The following is a 27,448-nucleotide window of genomic DNA, read 5'->3' on the forward strand; positions in this document are numbered from 1 at the left end:
TTACCGGAATCGGTTAAATCGACTAATCTAGTTAAAAATATAAATAGTAGTCCTTAAGTTTAAGATTACTAAGTTTTTTAAAGGGTAAATAGCCGTAGTGAAGGCTTCTTTAAATACTTATTAAATAATAAAGTAACCTTTAATCTTACCGATTATTCGTAGCGCGAATTATTAATTTAAAAAGTCTTTCGATTTTTTTAATCGCTTAATTTTTTTATTAGCTCCGTGTGTGTACTTATATTATATTCTATAAGTCTTTAAATTAGTTTTAATGCTCGCTATCCTTAAAAAGCCTTATTCGGGAAGAGATAAAAATAATTAGTTAAAGTGTGTTTACCGAAGCATGCTCCGTATTTCGTATCGGTTTCCTTTTTCTTTTTTTTAACGCTTATTTTTTAAGCGTCCTTTCGTAATTATATTAATATCCCTTTCGAGGCAGTATTAAGATTAAACTTAGAGGCTTTTTAGCCCGTCGTGCTTTAATTAAAGTTTTGCGTATAAGGTTCGTTTTTAAAAACGTTCTTAAAGGTAATAAATAACCCTTTAAATACTTTTAATACCGGAGGAGCCTTTATTATTATTTTTTAAAAGATTCTCAGGTCGAAAACTATTTTCCGGTACTTTATCCGTTCCGAATAAATATTATCTTACTTATTAAATTAGAAATTAGTAACTTAATTCTCTATAATAGGTTTAAAAATAACGATAAAGTCTTAATATTAAGCTTAAGAGTTAAATATCTCTAGCACCTTTTTTCGGATATTTTCGGCTATTACGGTTTCCTATTAAATAACCTAGGCATTAAAATCTCGAGGCATCTTAATAAGAGGCTTAATAAATATACGGTAAACCTCTTTAGCTTCCGTTATTTAATAGTTATCTTAAACCTTTTTAACTTCGCGAAAAGCGGTATATTAGCCGTCTAGGTCGCTGTTTTTATCGTAGTAAATCTTTTTATATATATCGAACACGGTACTCAATACTTAATTAAAAAGCCTTTCGACTTTATTTCGATAATCTTTATATTTTTTTACTTTATAAGTGTATATAGTGTAATCGAACTAAAAGCTAGTTCGGCCGTTATTTATTAAATCGGTAATAAATATTATTAGTAAATCGTTTTAATTAAAAACTAAACCTCCGCCGATATTAATAAATAATCGATTAGAAGTGGTCGTTACGAAAGAGATATTTAATCGATCTTTCGTTTTAAATTAATATATTCCTAGATTTCGAGAGCCTTAGCCTTTTTCGAAACTCGGATCCCTAGGTATTTTAATCGTTTAGCGACTTAAAGTAAGTTTTTTATATATTATCGTTGTTCGTTATTATATAAATTCGATTAAGGTCGTGATACCTCTTATTTAAAATTAATAAGAGTAATATAAAACTTTTAATTATTAAATATTACGTATATTAAATAAAAATAAATATTATATAGTTTAAAGTAATTTATTCTCCTCCGTTTATCCTTATAAAAGAGATTTCTCTTAATTATTTATACCCTTTTTAATTAAGGTTTTAAGGCATTAACTTAAACTCCGTGTACTAGAGTTACTATAATAAGTGACTTATTAAGGTTTTTTATATTCTCTTAAAACTAGCCTTTCGGAGAAACCCTTTTATTTAATAGTGGCCTTACTAACTAAAGTGGGGCAAGGGCATGCGAGAGATAACCCGAGCGCTACCTAATTTTTCCCCACCTATTTAAATAAAGAAATCGTCCCGGCAAAGCTAAACTTTTTCCTTTTTTCCCTATTTTTTTCGGTTTTTTATAATAAAATAATAACTTATAGTTTTATTTTTAAAATTATTATAATTATAATATTACCGAAAAAAATTTAATTTATTAAGCTTAAAAAAGCTTTACGAATATCCTATTTTTTTAAAAACTAAAACCTAAATTAATTTTAATTAAATAAGGTAATTAATTAACATAGCCGCCGGCCTAAAAAAACGCGATACGCGCGTAAAATAGGCCCGTAAATCGGTGCGTTTTAATATTAATAATATTAACCGCTCCTTCGCGAACTTAAAAAAGCGTACCGCGCGAGACTCCTTATTAATTAAACGCGTATCCTTCGTTTATTTTAATATAAACCCGATAAACGTAAATAATTAAAACGTTATTACCGGGCGCGAAAGCGAAGATTTACTATTTAATATTAAAGGCGACTTAGAATAAAAAGTTACCGCCCTCGAATTATTTTATTAATTATATTAAGTCGAGGCTAAACTTAAACTATAAACGTTCTTCCTTCTCGATAACTTTTTTAACGTTATAAACGAAAATATCGAAAAAAAATTAAACGATTAACTATTATATATAACCCTTATTATAATATTCCCGCGATGCTTTTTATAGCCTTTATCGAAACCGCGAAAACCTAATAGTTTAAGCGCGAAGGCTTAATCGTCGAAAAATATTTCGATAAAATATATAAAAAAAACCCGACCGCTATCTAAAAAAAGTTTAAGCTGCGAACCTTTTTTTATAATAAACTTTAAAAACTAAGCCTTTAATTTAATAAAAATTTTTAAAACCTTTAATACTAATTTAAAAAAGAGCTATATATAAACTACCGTCCTCGGCGAAAAAGACTTAAATAACGACGCTAACTAAGAAAATAGTTAAAATAAAAGATTAAACAAAAACGGTAAACTTACCGAAAAAAAAGACCTTATGCTAATCGTCGTAAAGAGAGACGAGGAAATCTAATAATTAAATTAATACATTATTAATCTTTTAATCCGAAACCGAAGAGTTTCGATTTAAATAGAAAAAATAACCCGCGCCGGCGTTATATTATTTAATAGCTTTAAACGAAGCATTAAAATATCCGACCCTTTTTTATTTACTAATAAAAAGGACTTTAAAATTAAGTTCGACTATTAGTTTATAACTTTTAAAAAGTAAATTAAAAACGAATACTAATTATTACTTTACTAATAAGAATAAGTATACTTATATTATTAACCGGGTTAACGGTAAAACCGCTAAGAACTTATACCCTTTCATTATTAACGAATAAGATAACCTTTTAATTAAAACTTTTAAAAACCTCTTAAATTATTTATACGAATAGTATTATAACTTTAACGCTTATAAAAAAGCTTATAAAGCTTTTCGAAACTTAATTATAAAGCCTAATAATAGCTTTTAAACCTTTTAATTTAAATTCGTTAAGTTAACCGAATACGCCCGCGTTAAAAAAGACGACTATAAACGAAAGCTTAATAATAAATTACCCGCCTAATTAAATAAAAAAATAATTACCGATTATTATAACGACGATATTTCGTTCGATAAATTTTACTTTACTATTTTTTAATATAATTATTAATAAAATCGCAACTACGTTTAGCGTAATAGCGTAAAAAAAAAATAACGTTAAAACCACCGGAAAAAGTACTAAACGAAGCATTACCTTTAAAACTAGTTTCGCCGGTAACTCCGTTACCGGATCGTTTAAATAAACCGATATTTCCCGTCGTATCCCTGCCGTTAAAATAAAAGAGTTTTTAATTAAAAAAGTATACTTTAATTATAAAAAAACCGGATATTTCTCCCGGAATTATCTTAATAAAAAAACCCTCGACTAATAATGTACTAAGCGAATTAACGAATTAATAACTTTAATAGAATATAATCTTACTAATTTTAAATCGACCGTTCCGTTTAGCTCTGCCCGTTTAAAAAAAAACTTCGATAACTCGGAAAACTAAATACCCTAAGGAATTTTAATTCTTTCCTAGGGATATTATCTAAATTAAGTATATAAAATATACTTTTTAATTTCCTATAAACCTACTTTAAAAGGGACCCTTTTATTTTTACCTATATTATAATAAACAATAAATTATTTATTATCACCACTAATACACTCGCGGACACGGGAGCTAACGAAAAACTATTTATAAACGTAAAATTAGCCCGTAAAGTAATAAAGCGACTAAACCCTTAATAACTAACTAAGTTTTAACCTAAAATTATCGGAGGATACGACGACAAGTCCCTTTAATTAATTAATATCGCCCTCCTTTTAAACTTTAAAATATAAAGATATAAAACACTTTTTATACTTTTCTTTATAATTAATATAAAACACGACCTTATTATCGAACGAAAATAGTTTAAAAAATACGACGTTATAATAAATTATCGGAAAAAGCGGCTAATCTTTTTAAAGAATTAATAAAAAGCTTAAACTCGAAATATCGATATTATAAAAATAGGACGGCTTTTAAAAAAACCCGAGTATAATTAAAACGTTATTTAAAAGCAAAAAGAAATGTTTATTAAAAATAAACGAAGGCGGGATAAAGTTTTTTCTCCGAAACCCTAACTTAATTACCGACAGCCTATTATAATAAATAAACCGGAAACCCCGAGCGATAACCCGTCCTTAAATTAACCCAGGGAACCGGAGGCAGTTTTTTAAATTACTATAAAAATAGTTCGATAGCGTATCGAATAATTTACTAAAGAATAAAAAATAAATAGTTAAAGCTAAATAATAAAAGGACCGATACTACCCCGCTATATTATATTAAAACCGTCTTCGAAGGACCGGTTTAAAAATCCCGAGATCTTTAAAATAAACCGCTAACTCGATAAATTACTACCCCCGCGCTTAACTAAAAAACTTTTACCTAAAAGGGGTCGTCCTTCGAAAGACCCTTTTTACGGGCTAAAACGAAACGGCGTAGAATAGTATAAGTTAAGGCCCTTCGAGGTATAAACTTTAAACGTAAACGGACTTTTTAACGATATTAATTTTAACGTTATAAAAATCGTATGCCTAAGTAATATTAACCGAGTTATCGATTTTAAAAGCGATTTTTTATTAAACGACGAGGAAACCTTAAAATAAAAAATTAAAAAGGCTATACCCTTTAATTATTATAAATACTACGATATTTTTAATAAGATTTAATCCGATATTATCGCGCCGTACCGGGAAAACGTAAGCGATTATTAAATAAACTTAAAAAAAGGAAAGAGCCCCGAGAATTTAAAGTTTAACCTACTCTATAAAATATCCCTCGAAGAACTTAAAATTTATAAAAAATACGTTACCGCCGCTTTAAAAAAGGGTTTTATTATTAATAATATTACTCCGTAAACAGCGCCTATCCTATTTATACGGAAAACTAATAAAAGACTCCGTTTCTACGTTAATTATCATAAATTAAATATACTTACTAAAAAAAACCGGTATCCGCTGCCACTAATTAACGAAACCCTTAATAAAATAATTAAAACTAAAATATATACTAAAATTAATATCCGCTAAGTATTCTATAAGATTCGTATAAAACTCTAAGATTAAGATTTAACGACATTTCGAACTAAATATAAATCCTTTAAATATTAAGTTTTCCCCTTTAAACTTACTAATAGCCTCGTAACGTTTTAACGGTTTATTAACGAAATTTTAATAAAATACTTAAATTTATTCTATAGCGCTTACCTTAACGATATTTTAATTTACTCGGAAAACGAAAAAGAGCACGTAAAATATATTAAGAAAGTATTATAAAAGCTAAAGGAAATAGACTTTTAAGCTAATATAAAAAAATACGAATTTTACGTTATTAAAACTAAATACCTCGGCTTTATAATAGGTATAAACGGCGTAGAAATCGACCCCGAAAAGATTAAAGCCGTTAAAAATTAGAACGCCCTTATTAATATTAAAACCGTTTAATCTTTCTTTGAATTCTATAATTATTACCGACGCTTTATATACGAATATAACCGTATCGTTAAGCTTTTAACGAACCTAACTAAAAAAAGTTTCACCTTCGCGTAGACCGACGAATATTAAAAAACATTCGAAAAGCTAAAAAAGTTATTCTTAAAAACGCCCGTATTAATATATTTTTCTTACGATAAAAAAACCCGAGTCGAAACCGATATATCGGATAGTGTCTTAACTAACGTTTTATTTTAAAAAAAAGGATTTAATAATAAATAATATTCCGTATACTTTTACTCCGAAACGATATAAAGAGCCGAGCATAACTACCTTATTTAGGATAAAAAAATACTAATAATAATAAAAGCGTTTAAATATTAAAAAGCGGAATTAATAAGATTATAACGATCTTAACTATTTCTTATAATTATTAATTACGAAGCATTTTAATATTTCGGCATTAAACGACTGTTTAACGTAAAATAAACGGTTTAAGCCGACACGTTATTATAATATAATTTTATAATTATTTATAGGCTAGGGGAAAAAACGTTCTCGTTAACGCACTTTTAAAAAAACGGGTAATCTTAAAATTTAAAAAAATAAAAAAACGCCTAACGAATTATAGCTTTATTTAAATTAGCCTCTTTAAACATTATTTAAGCTTTAAAAGAAGCGCGTTACCCGATTAAAAAAAAGCGAGCTCTTAACTATACCTAATTAAAAAACTACCCGAACGTTTTAAATATAAATTTACCGATACCTTTTTATATGAGAATATTATATATCCGGGGTTAAAGATATATAAATAAAGAGCCCGAGAAAATAAAATATAAAAATAAATTATTAACGAACGGTTTATTTTATTTTAAAGCCGCCTTATTATGCTTAACGAAGACGACTTTTAGACCCGTATAATCGATAAGGTTTATTCTCGGACCTTTATAGTATACTTAGAAAAAAATAAAACTAAGCGGCTAGTATAAATAAAATACTGGTGGCTAGGATTAAGTAAAGATTACGATATATTCGTAATTAACTATATAAAATATAGGCCGAGTAAAGTTCCCCGCGATAAAACATTAAGCTTTTTATACCTATTATTAATTCTATTATAACTTTAAGACGCTATCGCGGTAAATTTTAAAATAATGCTTAAAAATAAAAAAGGGAACGATAACATTATATTAATAATTAATAAATTAAGGAAACGAATATAGAATATCGCTTACCGGATAATTATTACTGTAATTAAAGCAGCTCGATTATATTACGAAAAATTATATCGGATATATAATTACTTTTTAATAATAATTTTAAACCGAAGACCGTAATTTATTTCCGTTTTTATAAATAAGGTATTAAAAATTCTAGGAATTAAATAAAAACTATCCTCGGTAAATTATTTTTAAACGGCGAGATAAGCCGAGGTAACGATTTAATATTTCGAGTAAAGGTTACGAGTATTTATTAATTATTTTTAAAACAATTAAAACGAAGCTTCACCGGCTATAAATACCGCCTAGGCTACGTTATTTTAAAATTTAATAGGGTATTCCCCTTACGAAATCGAAATAGGGTTCCCTATAAAATCTACCTAGGATTAAGAGGCTAAGATTAAAAACATAACGAACTTAAAAAAACGCGAAAAGTTTAACCGAATAACCGTATAGAATTAAATAAAGCGAATCGTTAATTATTATAAAGCAGTTAAAGGAAATATAACTAAAATTTAATAAAGAATATATGATTAAGAAAATAAGTACCGACGGTAACCGGATTTCGATGTCGAGGATCAGGTATTTATTATTAAAAAAACCTAGTTTTTTATAAAGTTTACCGATAAGCTCGATTATCTTTTAACTCGATAGTATTATGAAATCGAACGAAAAATCGATTACTCGTATTTACTAAAAATCCTAAAAGGATAAATAAATTCTAAGGTTTTTTATATAAACCGACTTAAGAAGTACCCGAATAACCCTTTAATTAAATAAACGGTACGAAACCTTAACGGCGAAATAGTCGAACCAGGCGAAAAAAAAATAGGAGGTACACCGTATTACCAGTTTAAAGATTTATTATTAGAAGTTATAATATTAAGTCGAATAAAAAAAATGAGATCCCGACTTAACTTAATATCCCGCAGAGAACTTTAAAAATACGGCTAAGTAATTATAAACCTATTACGAATAAAATCCCGAGGCTTTTAATCCCTCGATACGTTTATAATATTAACTATAAACGGCCGAGAACGACACGTTTAACGAGTTATATAAAAATAATAATAAACCGGCCGCCCCCGAGAAAAGAATAATATAACGAAAAGGTTAAAAAAGATAGTAATTTAAATAAAAGAATAAATTTAAGTAGTTATAATACTAATTTTTTACTTAATATATTTCGGGACGAGCTATTTTAAAGGGGGGTAATACTACGGCGCACTTTAAAATAAACCTTTAATAGCTTTATTAATTAAAGTAGGGTAAGGGTATACGAGAAATAACCCGAGCGCCACTTAACTTTTCCCCACTTATTTAAATAAGGAAATCGTTCCGGCAAAGCTAAACCTTTTCCTTCTTTCCCTATTTTTTCGGTTTTCCATAATAAAGTAATAACTTATAGCTTTACCTCTCGAATTATTATAATTATAATAATTACGTTACTTAAGTTACTTTTAACTATTATTAATATTCGTATTAAGTTTAAGTATAGTTTAAACTTTAAAGCTTTTAATATAAAGCCCGATAAAGCTATTATATTACCGTCTTTATTTAATTAACGAAAATAATAAGTAAAGGATATATATAATAAGTTATAATAATATTTAGTACGTATAATATATATATATTATATATAACGTGGTTTACTATTACGCGACGTATATTACTTAACGACGCGCTTTAATTTAACTTTAATATAATTAAACTTTAACGCGTAATACTTTTATAACTATAATACTTAATTAATTTTAAAAAGATCGGATAGTTTTAATAATTTAAGCGATACGAAACGGACCGAATTAAATAAGTTAAAGAGTAGTAATAGAAATTTATAATATACTCGAATTAATACGTTATCGAATTTACGTTCGAACTTTAAAACGCGAAATTAAATTAAAACGACGTAAAATAAATTTAATTAAAGAGGAGGTATTTCGTAAATATATAATTAATTTAAATATTTAAGGGATATTTCCCGATTTCGTTAGTATAGAAAATATAGTTAATTTTTTTACCGCGTTACGCGGCGGCGACCGCGTCGGTAAGTATTAAGTTATTACGACCTGGCCATTCATGCGGCCAAGAAAGAGGTACAGCGGTTTCAAAAGCCCCGCAGTTAAAAGCAACGAACGGGAACACTGGCAGAAAACGTACGGACCACCTCGTCACGTAATGGCTCACTATGGATCACCGTAAGCTACCGTGAGCCCAGGGGTATAGCTTATTATCTTAATAAGTAAACTAAATACTACGATTAAATTACCGGATTACTAATAAACTAATAATCTAAAGAAATATAGTAAAATCAATAAAGAAAAGATTAAATATATTATAATAAACCTTTCCTATATATTTTAAATAAACACTTTTTACTTTAACGATTAATTTAAGTATTAATTTAATATATTAATAAGGTATAATGCTTTAAATAAACCTATTACACTTTTAATTAAGTTTTACGATTAGTTTAAAATATTATTTATTATATTAAACGAACGTACTCGTTTATACGTTTAAGTACTCTCTCGTTTTAATTAATATAAACCCTAACACGTTTACGAGGTTTCTTTTAAACCTCGATAGCCGTTCGTTATATAAGTTAAGCGTTTTATTAACCGTAACCCGGACTTAAAAATTAAAATAAATCGTTAATACAATTATTAAAGGGCTCTTTACGAGGATTTTAAAGTTATTTCTACTTAGTTTACGTTAATTATAAATATAAAAGCGAAATACGAGATTATTAATAAAAATATTTAGAATTTCGACGAGACCGGCTTTATAATAAATATAATCGGGTTAATATTTATTATAATACGCGCCGAGTAATATAAAAAGGCGAAGTTAGTTTAGCTTAATAATTAGGAATAAATAACGGCGATTAAATATATTAATTTATAGGGCTAATATATTCCGCCGTTTTTAATCGTTTAAAGTTAATATTACCTCGCGAATTAATCCCGCGAAACCGATTTACCGGGCGATTAAGTAATTAAACCGACTTTTAATAATTAAATTAATAACGAAACAGGCTTAAATTAAATTAAGTATTTTAATAAATATATTAAATTATAAACGAAAAGTCGTTACCGCTTTTTAATTTTCAATAGTTACGAAAGTTATATTTCGGCTAAACTCGAGGTATATTATTAAAATAACGATATTATTATTATTAATATGCCTCCCTATTTATTATATTTGCTTTAATTTCTCGATATAGTACTTTATTTACCTTTAAAACGTGTTTATTCGAAAAAATCGAGCTATTTATTAAGGTTTTTATAAACTATATTATTAAGCTCGAATTCTTTATCGCTTTTAAAGCCGCGTATTTTACTGTTTTTACGGAAATTAATACTAAATTTAAATTTAACGTATTTAGTTTAATACTTTATAACCTTAACGAGGTAATTAATAAGCTAAATATACGTCTCTAAACGCCTATATTTAACCTATTCCGTTTAAGAACGATTAATACTTATAACCTTTAAACGTCGTTTAACCTTTAATAAATAGCTAAATATTTTATTTATATTAAAAAAGGGTATTTACCCATTAAAAAAGCTCTTTAACGCCGATTTTAAATATAATAGATTAAATAACGAAAAGTATAACTAAAATAGTTTATAAAATAACCTTTATACGCAATAAAATATATATATTAAAAGAGGTTAATTTAATACTTTTTAAGCGCCGGAGAGTTAAAAAGTTATAAGTTTAGTTTAAAAAAGCCTTTACTATTAAAGATTTTTAATAATTATAAGACGAAAAGGTAAAAAAAAGCGTTTAACGCCCAATAAAAATAAAAATAGGGGTTCGTTAAAACGGAGGGCGATCAGTAAAAAGCGCTATAATATTTACGGCGAAATAGGTTATAATACGCGTGTTATAGTTGCAGTAATTCGGGAGGCAAAGCTATAGGTTATTACTTTATTATGGAAAACCGAAAAGATAGGGAAAAAGGAAAAGGTCCAGCCTTGCCGGGACGATTTCCTTATCTAAATAGGTGGGGAAAAGTCAGGTGGCGCTCGGGCTATCTCTCGCATGCCCTTGCCCTACTCTGGTTGGCAAGGCCACTAGAGGCCTGTTTTAAAGTGCGCCGTAGCAACGCGAATATATAAAAAAATATAGAATTAAGCGAAAAATCGAATAACGAGTAGTTTTAATTAATTTTAAGCGTTATAATTAAATTAATTTATATAAAAAAGTTAAGAAATAAAAAAGGTGCGTCGCTAAGTAATATATATCGCGTAATAGTAAACTACGTTACGTAATATTATAAGCGGTAATTAAGTATTAAAATAAATAAGGCGATATTAATTTTATTATTATAGTTTTTTAAATAATAATAATTATATAATGAAAATATAGTTTAAAAAGCTATAAAAATAAAAAATTAAAAGTAAAAGTTTTTTTTTTTAAAAAAACCGCTTTCCGAGCGTCCGTATATAACGTTAGGCTAGTCGGCTCGTTAAAAGCCGAGGGCTTATCTTAGTATTTAAAGCCGTGATAAGTTTTAAGCCTCTTAGTGTTTAAAAGCATTTAATTAAGCTTTAATAATAATAAGGGCAAATATAATAATATAGTATTACGTTAATTATAATAAATTAAAGTAAATAATAGTTAATTTTAATAAAATACGTTTATTATACGTTAAATTATTATTTTAAGTATATAAGACTTTTAATTATTAAACGCGTAAAATTATATATTATTATAGTTTATACGTATTTAATTTAATTTAATTATTCTAGTATAAATTTATACCTAAAAAATTAATTCGGCTATTTATTAGTAAAAGCGGGTAATATACCGCTACTTTTATTTAGTAATACTAATTACTTTATTTAATAATTAATACTAACCTTCTTTTTTTCCTTCCTTTTTTTTTCCTCTCTAGCTTAATATATTTTAATTTTATTTAACTAGCTAATTTCGTATATATTACCGATAACGCTATATAATTATAATTTTATAATTTTATAATTTTATAATTTTATAATTTTATAATTTTATAATTTTATAATTTTATAATTTTATAATTTTATAATTTTATAATTTTATAATTTTATAATTTTATAATTTTATAATTTTATAATTTTATAATTTTATAATTTTATAATTTTATAATTTTATAATTTTATAATTTTATAATTTTATAATTTTATAATTTTATAATTTTATAATTTTATAATTTTATAATTTTATAATTTTATAATTTTATAATTTTATAATTTTATAATTTTATAATTTTATAATTTTATAATTTTATAATTTTATAATTTTATAATTTTATAATTCTATAATTTTATAATTTTTATTATTATTAATCTTTTTATTAATTTTTTATCAATTTGTTTTATTATTTTATAAGTTTTTTAAAGGGTAAAGGTTCGGAGAAGGGTGTGCGTAGGCGAACGTGCAGCGCGCTACACCTAAATCTGCCTAATTTTACTAAAATACTAGACCTGAGACACTGTATCGATTGTTCTGCCGTCCCCTACCCGCGGCACGTCCCGTGGTGTTCTTCCGAGGACGACATCTAGCACCCTGCAAGCCTGGCAACCCCTGGCCGAATGTGGGTGATGGTTATTAGCCGGGGCTGTCGAACTGACGTTGCATATCCAGCGATTGGGTGGCATTTAGGGTCCCGTCAGGCGCCTGCACGACGGCATAAACAAATATATTCCTCGGTCTCGGGATACTAGCTTTGGGAAAAAGCAAGGAAAGCAAGTGTAACGAACGCTATCTGGGTTCCAAAGGAAACCTAGTAAGACGTACTGGGGTTTTATGTTTGGCAATACGAGAGAGTATCTGAACGTGCGATAGAAGTCCACTTCTATCGATACAATGTGCAATAGCCGTAGGAACAAAGATAACTGAGGTGCGTAGACTTGAGGGTATTCACAATAGGGTCGTTAAGGCTGTTTGCCTCACCAATGGGTTAGATTGATGCTTAGATTAATTACTAAAGTAGAAAGTGTCTATATGAAATATATAGGGAGCGTCTATCGTTATATATCCAATCTCTCCTTCACTGATTCCTTTGGGTCTTGTTGGATATCCGCGATCCAACATATCTTGTCCTGGCTCGTACTGGATATCCGCGATCCAACATATCCCTATCTTATCTTTACGTGACCAGTGTTATTCTGCTGTCCTTTCCTGGCTGTCCAGTCCGTGCTGTCCAACTCGTGCTGTCCAACTCGTGCTGTCCTGGGGTGGCTGCGTCGGGTGCTGCCTGTCGTCGTTGGTGTTGGTCATCGTCGTAGCTTGATCGTCGTAGGTCTTTGCTGACTAGTGGGGTCGCGATGACTAGTGGGGTCGCGATAACTAGTGGGGCTTCGCTGACTGGTGTGGCTTGGAATGTTGCTGGGTCTTTGTGCAGGGTTTTCGGGGTATCGTAGGGCCGTGCCGTAGGGTGGGTTCTGGGCCGCACGGTTGGGCCAGGTCGTAACAGCAAGGAAAGCAAGGAAACAACAAGAAAAGGAACGAAAACTGGAGAATACCCAGAAGACAAGACGCCGGTGTGGGGAAGTTAGAACGGACACGCGGACTGGCGGACCAGACATGGCTGACTTGAATAGCCACAAATGGCAGGGTAAGTCGATACACCCCCCTACGCTCACACCCCCCAATGGTCATCGGCGAAAAATAAAAACACTATAAGTAATAATATAGTAAATCAGTTTATAGAAAAACAACGAAAAATAGTAAAAACATAGAAACAACGTTATTTTACTTTAATTAAATTAAAGGCCTCACTTTTCGCATTAAAACTTAATTCTAATATTTTTTATAATAATGCCGGCGGAGTTACACGCGCCGGCGTATGCGAACCACTTATATCCTCCTTTTTTACTTTCTTTACTTTTATTATCGATATATATTTCCGGTTAAGGTCGGGGATGAGCCTCTTCTTTTTTTTTCTCTTTCTTTTTTTAAATTAGCCTTTAATTAAGCCTTTTCGTGTTAAAACTAGCCGACTTAGCCGTTTAAAAAGTTTAAGCTCTTTTAAAACTTTTAAAATAACACCTTTCGTATTACGCTATCGAATCGTATATTATTATTTTTTAACTTTTCGGCTAAATTTTTAATTTACCGGGAACTAATTAAAATAGTTAACGGAAGTATCGTATATTCGGCCTTTAAATCCGGTGTTAGCTTTTTAACCAGTCTTGCCGTTTACGAGGCCTCGAATTTTCGGAGCCGAGAATTTAAGGGCTTATTAATATTACAAAGGAAAATACTAACTGCCTTTTTATTCGCCGGCGATAATGTGTAGCTTAAAGGTAAAAGTCTTAGCCGCCGCGTAATACTTTAAAAACTCTTTTTACTTATCCTTATATTATTAAGCCTTAAGTAATATAGTGTAACCTTTCGATAATATTTCCTTTTAAGTATATTAAACACCCCTAAATTTAAGGGTTATAAGAAGTGCGACGTATAAGCCGGAAAAAAAGGAGCTAAACCTTATTCTTAATATATATTAATAAAAACTTCTCGGTTAAATAAGAGGCGTAACTATTTAATATAAAAAGGCGCTATTAATCGATATTATCGAGAATAATTTAAAAAAGGAAGGTTTATTTAAATTATATTAATACTAGCTCGTTACTCGTTTAGCCCTTTAATAACGCCGCGAAAGTTTAACTTTCTATTTAATCGGTAAAAGTGTTATTTTCCTCGGGAAACTACTATAGCTAAAATTATTAGCTTTTAAATATAACTATTAGCTTAATAAACCGGCTATCGGCATTAATTATTTTTACTATAATTACTTATTTTCGGTTAATAAAGCTTTTAACGATAACTCTTCGCACTTCGACAGGGCCGATTATTATTTAATTACTACCGGCACTTAATTATATATTAATTTCGTTACAGTTTTAAATAAAGGCCGGTAAAATAAACTTTAAAAAATCGTGCTTAAGCCTTTTAAAGAACTCTCGAATATTCTCCTTAACAATATTATTAACACGCCGAAAATTTATAGTATATAAAAAAATAAAATTTAAGTAAGAGTAACGCTTAAAAAATTTATTAATCCAGCGTTTTTTTAATATATAATAGCTTTTATTAGCTTTAAATATACGTTAAATAAATATTTTAAAGTAAATATACGGTAGTGCGACACTTAATAAAACCTGTGTAAGAGTTTAAAACGTAATTTAAAACTCCTCTATCGAAATTAACACTTAAAGCGACTTATTTCTGTCTTTTCGAATTAACCGGCCTTTTATCCGAGCCTTTAAAATCGTGCGGCTGACCCGGTGCTTTAAGGCGGCTATATTAACACGCGCGCCGCGAGAGACGTTTTAAATCGCACGATTAAGGTTTAACTCGCTCACTATAGCGTTAAATGTAAAAAAAAAAGAAAACGAAGAAAAAAAAGTAATTTAATTAAAAGTGCGACGAAAACTAACTTATATACAGTTACAAAAAAAGGTGGTGTTAATCAAGGATGGTGTTTTTGCCTATATCCGTTAGGGGGTGTGAGCGTAGGGGGTGCATCGACTTAGAACTGTTCGCTGTCTGAGAAAATTAGCATATCGCGGCACGGATCTAAATCCAGTTCTTTTGCAAATGCCATTCTTCCGTGATGGGGAATTCTTATGTTCTTCGTGTCCCTGTCAATTTGCCATGTTACCTCTGTCGGTATCACACATGACATGACAATCCACCTAGAAGCCTGTGACGCAGGCGCCGATCAACGAGGAGCCGCGTTGGGTTAGGCACTTCATGCTACCAGCCCGTATGCTTAGGCACCGAGATGAAGGCAAGCGGGTAAGAGATGCAACATAAGTCAGATGGAGAGGTGTAGAAAGTGCTTGTAATGTTGCCTTCATTGGCTGCGCCCAAGCACAAGTCGCGGGCCACGGCCAGCGGCGGGTTCGAGTGCTGAACATTCCCAACCTTTTTTACCCAGCTCCCAAGACACCAGCAACTACATATGTATATTGTGGCTTCCAGCAATATCATACCGTTCGAATGCCACGATTAGTATCCGAAAAATACTCGAGCCATCAATCTTCTACTTATTTCCAGTAGACTCGCCTTTCTGATATGCAAACATTGATCGCAGAATCGCCGGGGTTGGGAGAAAGGATAAAGATTGAGATAGGTTCGATTCCTATCAGCGCTATTGGTATTCGCTTTTGATCTTGCTTTTTGGGGGGTCTGGATCTGGGGAAGGTGCCTGGGCTAATACCTAAGGTTAGTGCATGTGGGGAAGCGGTTGCCCCGCGCTGCCACTTGCTGTACGTTATGCCGAGCTACACCTTGGGTTCGTTTGAAGTCAGGACCTCGGAACGTAGGTCGACACTGAAGACTGCAAGTTGCGGTTCAAACATCACTTCGTACGTTGCGTTCCCGTCTTCTTCTACAGACCAGGTTCTCATTACGTTCAGCAACCAAAGACCACCAAAGCTGTCGCTATCACCATGGCCCCAAAGGTTGACGCCGCCCTCGTTACGAGACACGCATCACCCGACGACTGCTGGATGGTCGTAAACGGCAAAGTCTACGACCTGACCAAGTTCGCGCCGGAGCACCCTGGTGGCGCCGATAGTGAGTTTTCTCAAAGCCCAGTGTCACCATACACACATACACACAAACACATTCGAACTAACAACTGCTCGCGCGGGAATACAAGTCATCTACGCGTGGGCTGGTAAGGATGCATCTGCAATCTACAACGAGTTCCATACGCCCCAGCGCATCGAAAGCGAGCTTCCCGCCTCGGACAAGCTCGGCGACCTGGACGAGTCCACCGTGCCCGAGACATGGCGGCAGCCGTCGTCTTCTCCCCAGTCGCCACCACGCCCCGGAGCTGCTCCCGCCGCTGCTGCTAAGGAGGAAGAGGAGCGGAGGCCCCCACCGCTGAGCGCGCTCATCAACCTGCGCGACTTCGAGGACGCCTTCGCGCAGCACGGCCCCGCAAAGTCCCACGCCTACATTGCGGGCGCCTCCAACGACCTCCTCACCCTCCGCGCCAATGCGCGCGACTGGCAGCGCCTCTGGTTCCGCCCGCGCATCCTGCGCGACGCGGGCCGCGCCCGCACCAAGGCCACCATGCTCGGCCAGCCCGTCGCCATGCCCGTCTGGATCGCGCCCATGGGGGTCGGCAAGACGGGCGGGCCCGAGGGCGAGGCCGCGCTGGGCAGCGGGGCCGCGGCCGCGGGCATCATCCACTGCGTGTCGACGGTGGGCTCGCTGACGGTCGAGGAGACGATCGCTGCGGTGCCTGACAAGCAGCAGCCGTTCTGGTTTCAGCTTTATGTGAACCACAACCGGCTTAAGACGGAGGAGGCGCTGCAGCGGTTGGAACAGTTGCCGCAGGTCAAGGCCGTGCTCGTCACCGTTGACCTGCCCGTGGTCTCGAAGCGCGAGGCGGACGAGCGGATCCGTGCGGCGGACCTGGGGCCGGTACTCGTCGACGGGAAGCCGGCGGGCGGATCTAAAGGCCGCGGGGCGGGACTAGCTGCCAGCACGGGCAACTTCATCGACTCGACCATGACGTGGGAGGACCTGCTGTGGATCCAATGCTGCACGAAACTCCCCATCGTCGTCAAGGGGATCCAGTCCGCCGACGACGCCAAGAAGGCGCTGCAGGTGGGCTGCGCGGGGATCGTCGTCTCGAACCACGGCGGCCGCGCCCTGGACAACGCGCCCTCGTCGGTGCTGGTCCTGCTCGAGCTCCGGCGGGACTGCCCCGAGGTCTTCGAGGAGATGGAAGTCTATGTCGACGGCGGCGTGAGGCGGGGCTCCGACATCTTGAAGGCGTTCTGTCTTGGGGCTAGAGGGGTGGGGATTGGCAGACCCTTTCAGTGCGCGATTGCCTACGGCAAGGATGGGGTCGAGCATTGCGCCGGCAGTAAGTTCAACACAGGCACGATACTTTCACGATGTGACGACACCAAATTAACAAACCACTCTACTAGTTCTGAAAGACGAGTTGGAGACAGCCATGCGCTTGTGCGGCGTGACGGATCTGGTCCAGGTTCGTGGGGATATGAGCTGGCTGAACACTTCCGAGCTTGATGCGCTGCTTCCACCTGCGAAAGAGAGGTATCGGCCGTTACGGTCAGCGTGGGGAAGGCTATGGTCGATGTTGTAGCTTGGGTATGCATAGGTATGGACACAATTCTATGTTGATAAGGGGCTGGTATGGGTTCGAAGTGAAGAGCTACACGGTGTATCTGACATCGATTCCATAGCAAAGTGACTTGACCTGCGCTTCGATTCATATTGGCAGGTGATTCCTCAATTCCACATTGAAAACAGAAGTTTCTTCCTTGATGCAGTGTCAATGCTCGCAGAAACTGAAATGGTTCTAAATGGCCCCACGGTTAGTGATGCGACGAGGGGTAGCAAAGGGGATTTGTTATGGTACGACTTACTGATTCCATAGCGTCTCCGACACTAGCTTGAATAGCCCCTCTCTCGTCCATGAGTCGCGCTCGAATATCCACCGCCTGCTCCCAGGAGATTGGAAAGTCGTCAACCCCATTGGTGATCTCATCGAACAGCTCCTTGGGCAGCCTCGACAGTCGCTGCCCGGGTGCATGTCGCAGCTCCTCGGCCCACCACCGCCTATCCTGCGGAGGCACGTTGGCCGTCGAGAGGACGGGGATATGCGGATCCACCAGGAACATGGCCAGGATCTTGCGATGGCCCGGGTTGGTCGGGTCCGCGAGCTCGAACCCGGAAACCTTGTGCTGCAGGACGTTGGGGAAGGTCAGGAGCCGGCCGGTCCGGGTCAGGACGCGCCCGAGCTCCTTGACGGCGCTCTCCTCGTTCTGGATGCCAAAGTACGCCTCGCACGAGCGGTAGTGGTACTGCTCGGGCATCATGACGAGCTCCTCGACGTTGAGCTCCTGCCGGAACGAGAGGTGCGAGTCGGTGATGTTGTCCTGGTCGTAGTAGTACAGCGCCGTCGCGCAGATGTGCTCGTTCAGCGCGCCCTCGACGTGCCAGGTGCCGCCGGGGTACTGGGGCTTGTCGGGCGTCAGGTGGATGTTGGCCAGCTTGAAGATGACCTGCAGGCCCGAGGCGGCGAAGCGGCTTCGCAGATCGATGTGGTCATGGCCGCCCCGGGCCGTCGACCGTTCGAAGGGGACGTAGTCGTCGGGCTCGCGTTGGATGAGGACTTGGTGCTCATCCTTCCAGTCCCGGTAGTCATCCGAGTCTTCCAACATCTCCAGCCGCTCTTCATACTCGTCGTCAGACTCGCTCACGCCAATTATGTTGTCTGGTCCATCATACACGAGTCCGTCTGGGATTTCATAGTCATCGGCTCCAGTGCCCCCAACGTTTATCCGAGTCCTGGTGTGGAACCACGAGAGTGTGTCGCTCCAGAGAGGGATCGCCTTGTCCACGAGCTGCTCTAGAACAGCGTACAGATCCTTGTGTTTCTGGGGGTGCAGGCCGTTGATGTAGCTGGTTATCTTGGTCTGATCACCCTGGAACTCGACGTTGGCGGGTAACCACTGGAACTCCCCCCACGCTTCGGGGCTCACCTCATTACCCCACCTATGGCGGTTTAAGCTTGACTTGTTTCTCGCGACCACAACAGTATTACTTACGATATCTGCTTCACCCGTGCTCGTGGGCTGGTGTCGATGGGAATTGTTTCACCCCGCCCAATATACTTGGTACATTCGTCCAGCGGTACCTTACCCACCGGCAGGACTCTGCTGAGCCCGTACACCAACGGGAAAAGTGATGGATGCACAAGGTCGAGGACCTGGTTGTCGGACCCCGGATGCCAGTCTTTCTGGTTCTCGGGGACATCCTCAAGGGACCTAACCGCAGCTAGGAGCGCTTGCTGAAGCTCAGCCGGGACCATGGAGTCGGATTTGACCACAGTTAGCTCCGAGTCCAGAACGTGGACCATCTGAGTCCTCTCAAAGACAGCCGCCTTTTCGCGCAGCTCTTCCAGACACTGCACGCGATTAGTATGTATAGATGGCCATGGTGTATTAATCAATCATACTTACTACTTCAAACATCTTCTCCGAGAGGTAGAAGTCGTCCAAGGTTTCGTCGAACTGCACAGCTTCCTCTTTCCATTTCTGGACGATTTGTTCGTCCGACACCTTCCTGTGCCAGTCTGGTTTGTCTGTGATCTGGTTCACAAAGTCCAGCATGCGCAGTTCCCGTTCCGTAATTCCATTACTAGCGAAATAGTCTGGAATGGCATGGGGAAATCGCTGGGAGTTTGCAGGCTTTCTCGACCATGGTGGGAGATATTGCCTAACGATGGCCAAGAACGTTAGCAAGCGCCTAAGGTGCCACAGGAACAGGCAACATGAGGGGTTGGAGGAACCTGCAATGGCAAACCAAAGCCGGGCAATTGAATGCGCTCTCCAGCAGAAGCCACCGGTGCGGAACTCATGATTACTTCTGATCTGAGGTGATTATGATTCCTGTCCTATTCGGGTTTCGCGACTGAAGGCCAAGGGAATGGGATGGCATCGACATGAGTTGGGATGAAATCATTAAATAGGACTCGAGGCTCGTTTAGTGTCTGGGCTAAAGTAGCGCCCTGTGTTCAGCAGTCCGTCCGTCCTCTAGGCTGCCATGGCTGCCTGTCTTAGCGCGGGGTAGCAAGCAGACACCACCTGAAGTTGGCGGCTTCAGCAATCAAACATTCACGACCTTCCATTGCGCTACCAGTACATGGAGTCGCATCCTGCGGCGTCAATGCCTGTGTATGTGCCAATAGGGATGTGTGGCGGTGCGGTTGTATGCAATTGGCATTGGACCAAATATATGATGAGTCCTTCAATTCTAGCTGATGTTGTCTCACCCAGTCAAGATGCTCAGTTATAGCCTAGACGCCGCTAGCCAGGCCTGTAGAATCGGCCTGAGGACCACGATTCAGCACTTCGTGGTCAACTCTCGACTGTCAGCCTCCCAAGAAGCCCATCCAATGGTCGGCCGGTAACGCGGTTGAGGCCTCCCCACTGCCAATTCTCCGGAGACAAGTGCGTGCATCCAAACACTGAAAGCATCCCTTCCACTGTCTTCATTTCAAATTTAGAGCATTGGTTTTCTCATCCTCCTTGTAGCTCAGTACAATAACAAGCCGGTATTCGAGTGTCCTTATGTCGGAGGCATCAATTCATGCCTCCTAGGTACAATAACCCCCACCTAAACCCCAATTTGACCAAAATCCCCGAAAGGTCGAGACTTCTCACCGAAAGGTGGCGTGCCACGGTAAACGGCCCGGGTCGATCCACGAACACCAATATGTTTTACATAGTAGGTCTACGAGTAGGTAGGCATTTATTCTCCAGTTACTCCTCGTGTCCCTACCATGAAGTATCATAAGTATCTCACGTCAGATCGGGCTGGGTTGACGCGGTGAAAGAAGCTCTTCTGATTCGCAAGAGTTGCACCAATCGGTGTTCGGATCGGGCTCGACCGCCATGTGCCCATCTGGCCCCCAATACAGCACAATGCTTGCTTACCTGCTCGGAAATCTTTACAACGCCGATGGGAGGTTACAATTTTCTTTCAGCTCATAAGTCCAGCGATGAAGAATGGAGTTGGGGTCCGTTGATTTCTCACTACACGTATATAAGCCTGACTGTCAGGGCAATGCGTAGGCGGGAGATCTCAACTGCGATCTCCCATTCTCACGATCTGGTTCCCGATTACGTGGACAACAGTCTCCAGAGAGCTTCTTTATACCCTGTTTAACTACTTGTCAAAGACGGGTCCCTAGTCCTTAAGCTGTTGGAATTGTCGATTTACTAATCAACAAAATGAGCGACGTGCCGGATCCTGATATCATGGTTGTTGCGGCATCATGGACTTTTGCAACACTCGCAACCATTTCATTAGGACTCCGCATCTGGTGCCGCATGTACCGGGTCGGTACTCTGTGGTGGGATGACTTGGTTCTGGGACTATCCGTGGTAACTTTACATACTCTCTATTTTTCTTCTCACAAGTCGGCTTGCATTTATTCATTCATTGGCAATTCATCGCAATATCCGGGTTCGCGCCAATGTGATGAAGTGTCGTCGTAGGCCACTAACTAGACACAACAGTTCGTCGTCATCCTTACTGCCGCTTGCATCACAGCCATGTTTCGCGCTGGTTGGTCCGCCGACCCTGTCCCCCATGGACGCCCCGTCGTCCTTTTCCTCGCGGCCAGCTCGTGCGCCGCCGTCGCCGCCGGGCTCAGCAAGACGGCGTACATGGTGACTCTGCTGCGCCTGACGACCGAGCCATGGACACGGCGGGTGTTGTCCTTCTTCGTCGCGAGCTTGAACGTGGTCTTGTGGTTCAGCGCCCTGGCGTGCTGGGCGAGACTCTGCGAGGAGGGCCCCAGTCGGGTCTTAGGGAATGCCTACACCGGGGGTCCCTGTTTGCCGGGCCAATGTTGGCCGGAGCGATACGTGGTTGGAGCGATTACTGCCTCCCTTGGTAAGTCTGTTCTCAATTCTGTGCAAGGATGATTGATTCGAAGTGCGTCTTTGTTTCTGCTGACGGTGAGGTCCGCTCGTTGTCACTGAACCAAAGTACTCACACTACGTGGGGACGGTGGAAGCGGACTGACGATGAAAACCACGACTAACCGACTCTATTCTATCAGTTTACTCAGGTCGAATGGACTTGACTCTTGCTCTTTTCCCATGGGGCATAGTGCGCAACCTTCAGATGCACAAGAGGCACAAGATCGGTATTTCCACAAGTATGAGTGTCAGTGCCTTGTAAGTTCCCTATGGAACCTCCCGACTCAATCGCCTTCCTTTTTCTCACATTGCTCATCCTATTCTCAGGGCTGTTGGTCCTCTCATGATGACAATGCAATCCATCCTAACAGATATGCCCGAGACCAACCAGTCATGTACGTGAACGCCATCATCTCTCCCTTCTCAGATCAGTGCAACTGATGCTCCGACCAGACTCGCTTGCTCTTTGGTCCATTCTTCTCGTGGCAGGACCCGCAGTCACTGTTACTGCCCAGGTGATACCTGTGCTACGGGCTTTCTTTACCAAGTAAGATGCAACCCCTATCGGCTGCCCCCCCCTCAAATGACATACCTAAAATAGATGTAAAAATTAATAACATCAGCAATAGATAGGTCAATTAAACAACGCACACTGCATTTTAAGGCCTGTTTCGGCTGGTGCGCACTATAATAGAATCACCCTCACCACTAGCTCGATTTATATTACTTTCCACCACCTTATCGGCGCGCCTTTTCGGCCTTTTCGGCCTTTTCGGCCTCTTCCTTGGCCTTTCTTCTTTGACGTTCTCTTAAACCTCCTTAATGTTTATTATATATATAAAGCCTTTATTAGGGTCCTTGTCGACCTTCCTCCTCTTTTAAGATCTTGTTTTTTTTAGATTTACCTTTAAACCGGCTTTTTCCTACTCTAACCGGCCGATCCGGGCCGTTAAATTATTAATACTCTTGCCGAGCTTTTTTTATAGTAACCTCTTAGTTAAATTACCGGTGGTGATATTAACACTAAGTATCGCAGCCTTTAAATCTTTAACCTATCGGCTGTTTTTAAGCGTTTCGATCCTTTTAGCCTTCAGTTTAGCTGGCTAACGCGCATCCTCGGCGGCGATAGCCTTATTAATAATTTATACTATATTAATATAATAGAGCCTATTATTTATCGGCTTATTAATATTAAAGGGATAAATATTAATTATTACCTATCTATTAGTGATAACCTTAAAGGTAAAAACTACTTTATATATTTTAACTTAAATTTAAAGGAAATCCTCTTTTTTAACGTAATTATTATTAATAACGGCGTATATTAAATTAAGCTCCCTTCGGAACCTCTTTTTAAAACTTTAAAACAGCTAATATTTAAGGGTTAAAGTATATAAAAACTGTGTAATAATAAGTAAAAGAGTTATACTTTAACCTTTAACGCCGCTAATATAAAGTTATTATCGATATAACTTTTATATTTATTTAAAATTAAAAGCCTTTATTAATTAAAGTTATTAAGCTTAATTAAAGAAATAAAGATTTTTTTAATTATTTTAAAGCTATAGGATTAAAAGTTTATTTTTTTAATAACGCTTTAAAAGCTTAATCTTTATACTCGCAGTTAATTTTATCCTTTTTTAAAGAAATTATTATTATTAAACCAATTAACTTTTAAATATAATTAAAAGCGGTAAGATATTATTAATAATATTAATATACTTTAACGTAATCTACGGTTTAATTAAACACACGGTTTAATTAAATACTTTCTAAGGCCTCGTATAACGAAATATAAATTAATTTTACCATAACGTATTTAATATATTAAAATTAATCGGAATCCTCCTTTTTAAATATTTTTATATTATTTTAATAGGTACGCGTATTATGCCCGGGTTCCCCGTAGATTTTATAGCGTTGCGGGCGCGTTTTAAGCTTTTTTATACGATTATTATTTCGGCGCAATTTATTTTATAACTGTTTATTAACGTTCTTTTAAGACTATAAGTTTTTTTTAGTTTATATACGAAGTAATTTTTTATTTTATAGCCGTTTTTTTTTTTTCGTACGGCGGCGCCGGCTAAATATTTTATTTACTTTTCGTAGTACGGTTATTTTACCTTTTAAAAAAACGAGCCGGTATATTACCTACGTTATACTTTTCGTAATTTGATTAAGTTTAATTAAAATCGACGTCGGAGAGCTATTTTAATGCCGTACGATACGGTTTCGAACGTATTCGGTTTAAAATTAAGCTTTAATCGGGTTATTTAAAGTTTTTAATTTTTAAAGAATAAATAGGCTAAAGAGCGTCCCCGGAAATATTAAAATACGTAGTTTTATATTTAATTATAAAATAATATATTCCGGATTATACGGAACGAGTCCGGTTCGTCGAAAGTTTTTTATATATTCGAAACGGTAAAAATCGCTTAGAACGCTTTTAAAAACGCTAGTAAAAAGTTTTTTTTTAAAATATAGGTAATATACGCCCGTATAAAACCTTTAATTTTTTTCCCGTACGTTTTTTTAATATACGAAAATAGCCGATATTAAAAAACTAGAGTTTATATAATAAATAAAAAAGTATATAAAGTATAATAATCGAGTTTTTTTATAGTAAAGCTCGAAAACTATTAAGTAATAATTTTTATAACCGTTAAAGATTAATAGGCGGTAAGTATTTTTCGTACGAAACTTCGTGTGTTTATCGAAGTATCGAATTTAATCTTTGCTTTTTTTATTTATAATCTAATTATTTTTAATAATTGCGATTATTTAGTTTTTCGGTAATAGGCTGTTTTCGTACTAAAAAAAGAGGTACGTTTTCCCGGTAAAAATAATATACGGAAAAATAGCGTAACCGTATAATTTAACGCTTTATATTATTATAACCTATTCCCGGTTTTTTTATTATATTATTTTAAGCTTTCCGCGTTAATTAAAGGTAATTACGATTATTTCGGACAAGATTTAGTTTATAAAAAACCCGGTTTCGTCGAAATTATATATATCCTTTTTTTAAATTTTATATTTATTAATTATATTTCGTATAAAAATAAACTACGCGCGATAAGCGTTAAAATTTTCGTAAAAGACTTTTTAATAATCGATTCTTTAATTAAAACGCGTCCGGAGATTTAATTATTATCGTATAAAGTTAAAGGCTTAATTAACGCCGACGCGTCCCGCGTTACGTAAATTAAATAATTAATTCGCTATATTTTTAACACTATTTATTCGAGGCGGAAACGATCGCGAATTTAAATTAATTATATATTATATAATTAATTACTTTTCGGAATTCGTAAACTTTTACGTTAACGACTACGTATTTCGTCATAAAATACTACCGTAACGCCGATAATATAAAATTATATAAAGAATATTATATATTCGCGCTGCGGTTTATACGCGTAATTTAGGGTTTTTTAAAGCGTTTAAAGCGTTAATTGTATATCGTTTTCTTTCTATTAATTTATTATCGTAAATAGTAGAAATATAAAGCATAAAATATAAGTTATACGGAATTAAAAAAAAGTATTTAATTAGACCGTGTGTTTAATTAAATTATAAATTACGTTAAAATAATTATTTATTCGCGATTAACCGAGTCGTTTCGTATTAAATTTTAATAAACGGCAGGGTTAATTATTATAGTACCTTTTTTTATCGTTATCGTAGTTCTTATTTTATCGGCGTTAAATTTAAATTAAAGGGGTATACTTACGATAATAGTAATATTAAGCCGATTAAAGAACCCTCGCACGGCCACGTTTAATATATATATAAAACGCCGGAAATTTATCGCTTTAATACGTATAGTCTTAAAGGCCGAATAACGTTTTAAAAAACGGTGCACTTATCGTTTACCGATAAAGTAATCGATCCTTTTTATAAAGAGGATACGTTAAGCATATATAAAAAAAAGTCGGTGCGTAAATACGTAGCCTAGGCTAGCTTAGAAAAAGGCTTATTTAGCTAAAAAGGTTTCTTCCGTAGGGGTAAATAATTACCGAGTCTTATCCTGCTTTTTTTTAAATATTGACCCCTGAGTCGGTTGCGAAGGGTGCCCCTGTTAATATTGTGGTCTTTGGCCGCACGGTTGATGCTTCCGCCGGCCAGCACGGCCTGGACCGCTGGGGCAATGCGAGCTTTTTTAGTTATGTTAGTAGTGGTGAAAAAAGGAAAAAAAGAGGAAGAGATTGATCTACTTTAATTAATAGACGAGTGAGATTTAACCCCTTTATATACTGTTGTTGTTGCTCAGGGGCTCTAGAATCATCTGAAATCTGGAGGGGTCATTTGAGGGGGGCAGCCGATAGGGGTTGCATCTTACGACTTGAAGCGTACATAGAACAAAAATGATGAATGGTGACAAGCTAAACCGGAGGTTGTCAAAAAGACGTATACGGGTACCGGATCTGGAACGGAAATGCATACGGCTGAAAAGTGGCTACTTAACCAACGCCGGGTCAGGGAAATTTCAGGATGGATGTTTCTTCTTCGCACCGCTAGGCGAACCAGCCGATGCAATGAAAAAAAATAGTTGAAAAAGAGATGAAGGCCGTCTTTAGTCCCACCGAAGGCAGTGTAATATCGGGGTTCAGGGCCACGACCAAAGCCTAGAAGTAAAAGAAAAGACAGCAAGTTGCTGGCTAGCTTGAGTCAAACAGCATCACCTTGGCCACCCATTGTGGCGGACAAGTTAACGTATACACCTTCGCCATCATTGGCCCGACCACACCTACCATGTTATTCTTCCGTCCAGCGGATGACGTTTGTCCACTGGATAAAGCTCCTAGCACCGCATCGAGGGAAGTGTACCCCCTAACATGGAAGAGGCTGAACATCGATGCTGAAGACAGCATGGACGAACGACGACACTGCACGCTTTTGACACTCTCGCTAGACCCGGAGTCATGCTCGCGCAATAACTGTTGGGGTACTGTCGCCGGTCCTATCCCGGTTTGCGCCAGCGGTGTCTCGGCTCTTACAGAAGCAAAGCTACATTGGTAAAGGCAGCGGCCCGCGCACAAGCGAGACCGCG

General features: G+C 36.9%; 3 protein-coding genes across 3 annotated transcripts; 2 read left to right on the top strand and 1 right to left on the bottom strand.

Moving 5' to 3' along the window:
- Window positions 1–16,368: 16,368 nt before the first annotated feature.
- PG986_000547 (L-lactate dehydrogenase (cytochrome)) lies at window positions 16,369–18,044 on the top strand (the record flags this gene model as incomplete). The annotated part of the gene is made up of 3 exons (XM_066836769.1): window positions 16,369–16,495; window positions 16,581–17,801; window positions 17,869–18,044. 3 exons carry the CDS (start codon window positions 16,369–16,371, stop codon window positions 18,042–18,044), a joined length of 1,524 nt encoding a protein of 507 aa, XP_066705662.1.
- Window positions 18,045–18,276: 232 nt separating this feature from the next.
- Window positions 18,277–20,076, bottom strand: PG986_000548 (uncharacterized protein; the record flags this gene model as incomplete). The annotated part of the gene is made up of 3 exons (XM_066836770.1): window positions 18,277–19,459; window positions 19,513–19,871; window positions 19,927–20,076. The coding sequence occupies 3 exons, from the start codon at window positions 20,074–20,076 to the stop codon at window positions 18,277–18,279; spliced, it is 1,692 nt and encodes a 563-aa protein (XP_066705663.1).
- A 1,623-nt stretch (window positions 20,077–21,699) lies between these two features.
- Window positions 21,700–22,836, top strand: PG986_000549 (uncharacterized protein; the record flags this gene model as incomplete). Its single annotated transcript, XM_066836771.1, has 4 exons — window positions 21,700–21,852; window positions 21,988–22,366; window positions 22,536–22,653; window positions 22,767–22,836. The coding sequence occupies 4 exons, from the start codon at window positions 21,700–21,702 to the stop codon at window positions 22,834–22,836; spliced, it is 720 nt and encodes a 239-aa protein (XP_066705664.1).
- Window positions 22,837–27,448: the final 4,612 nt, after the last annotated feature.

Source organism: Apiospora aurea, assembly GCF_038362705.1.
Source record: "Apiospora aurea strain CBS 24483 chromosome Unknown utg000001l_segment0_segment0, whole genome shotgun sequence".
Lineage (NCBI taxonomy): Eukaryota > Fungi > Ascomycota > Sordariomycetes > Amphisphaeriales > Apiosporaceae > Apiospora > Apiospora aurea.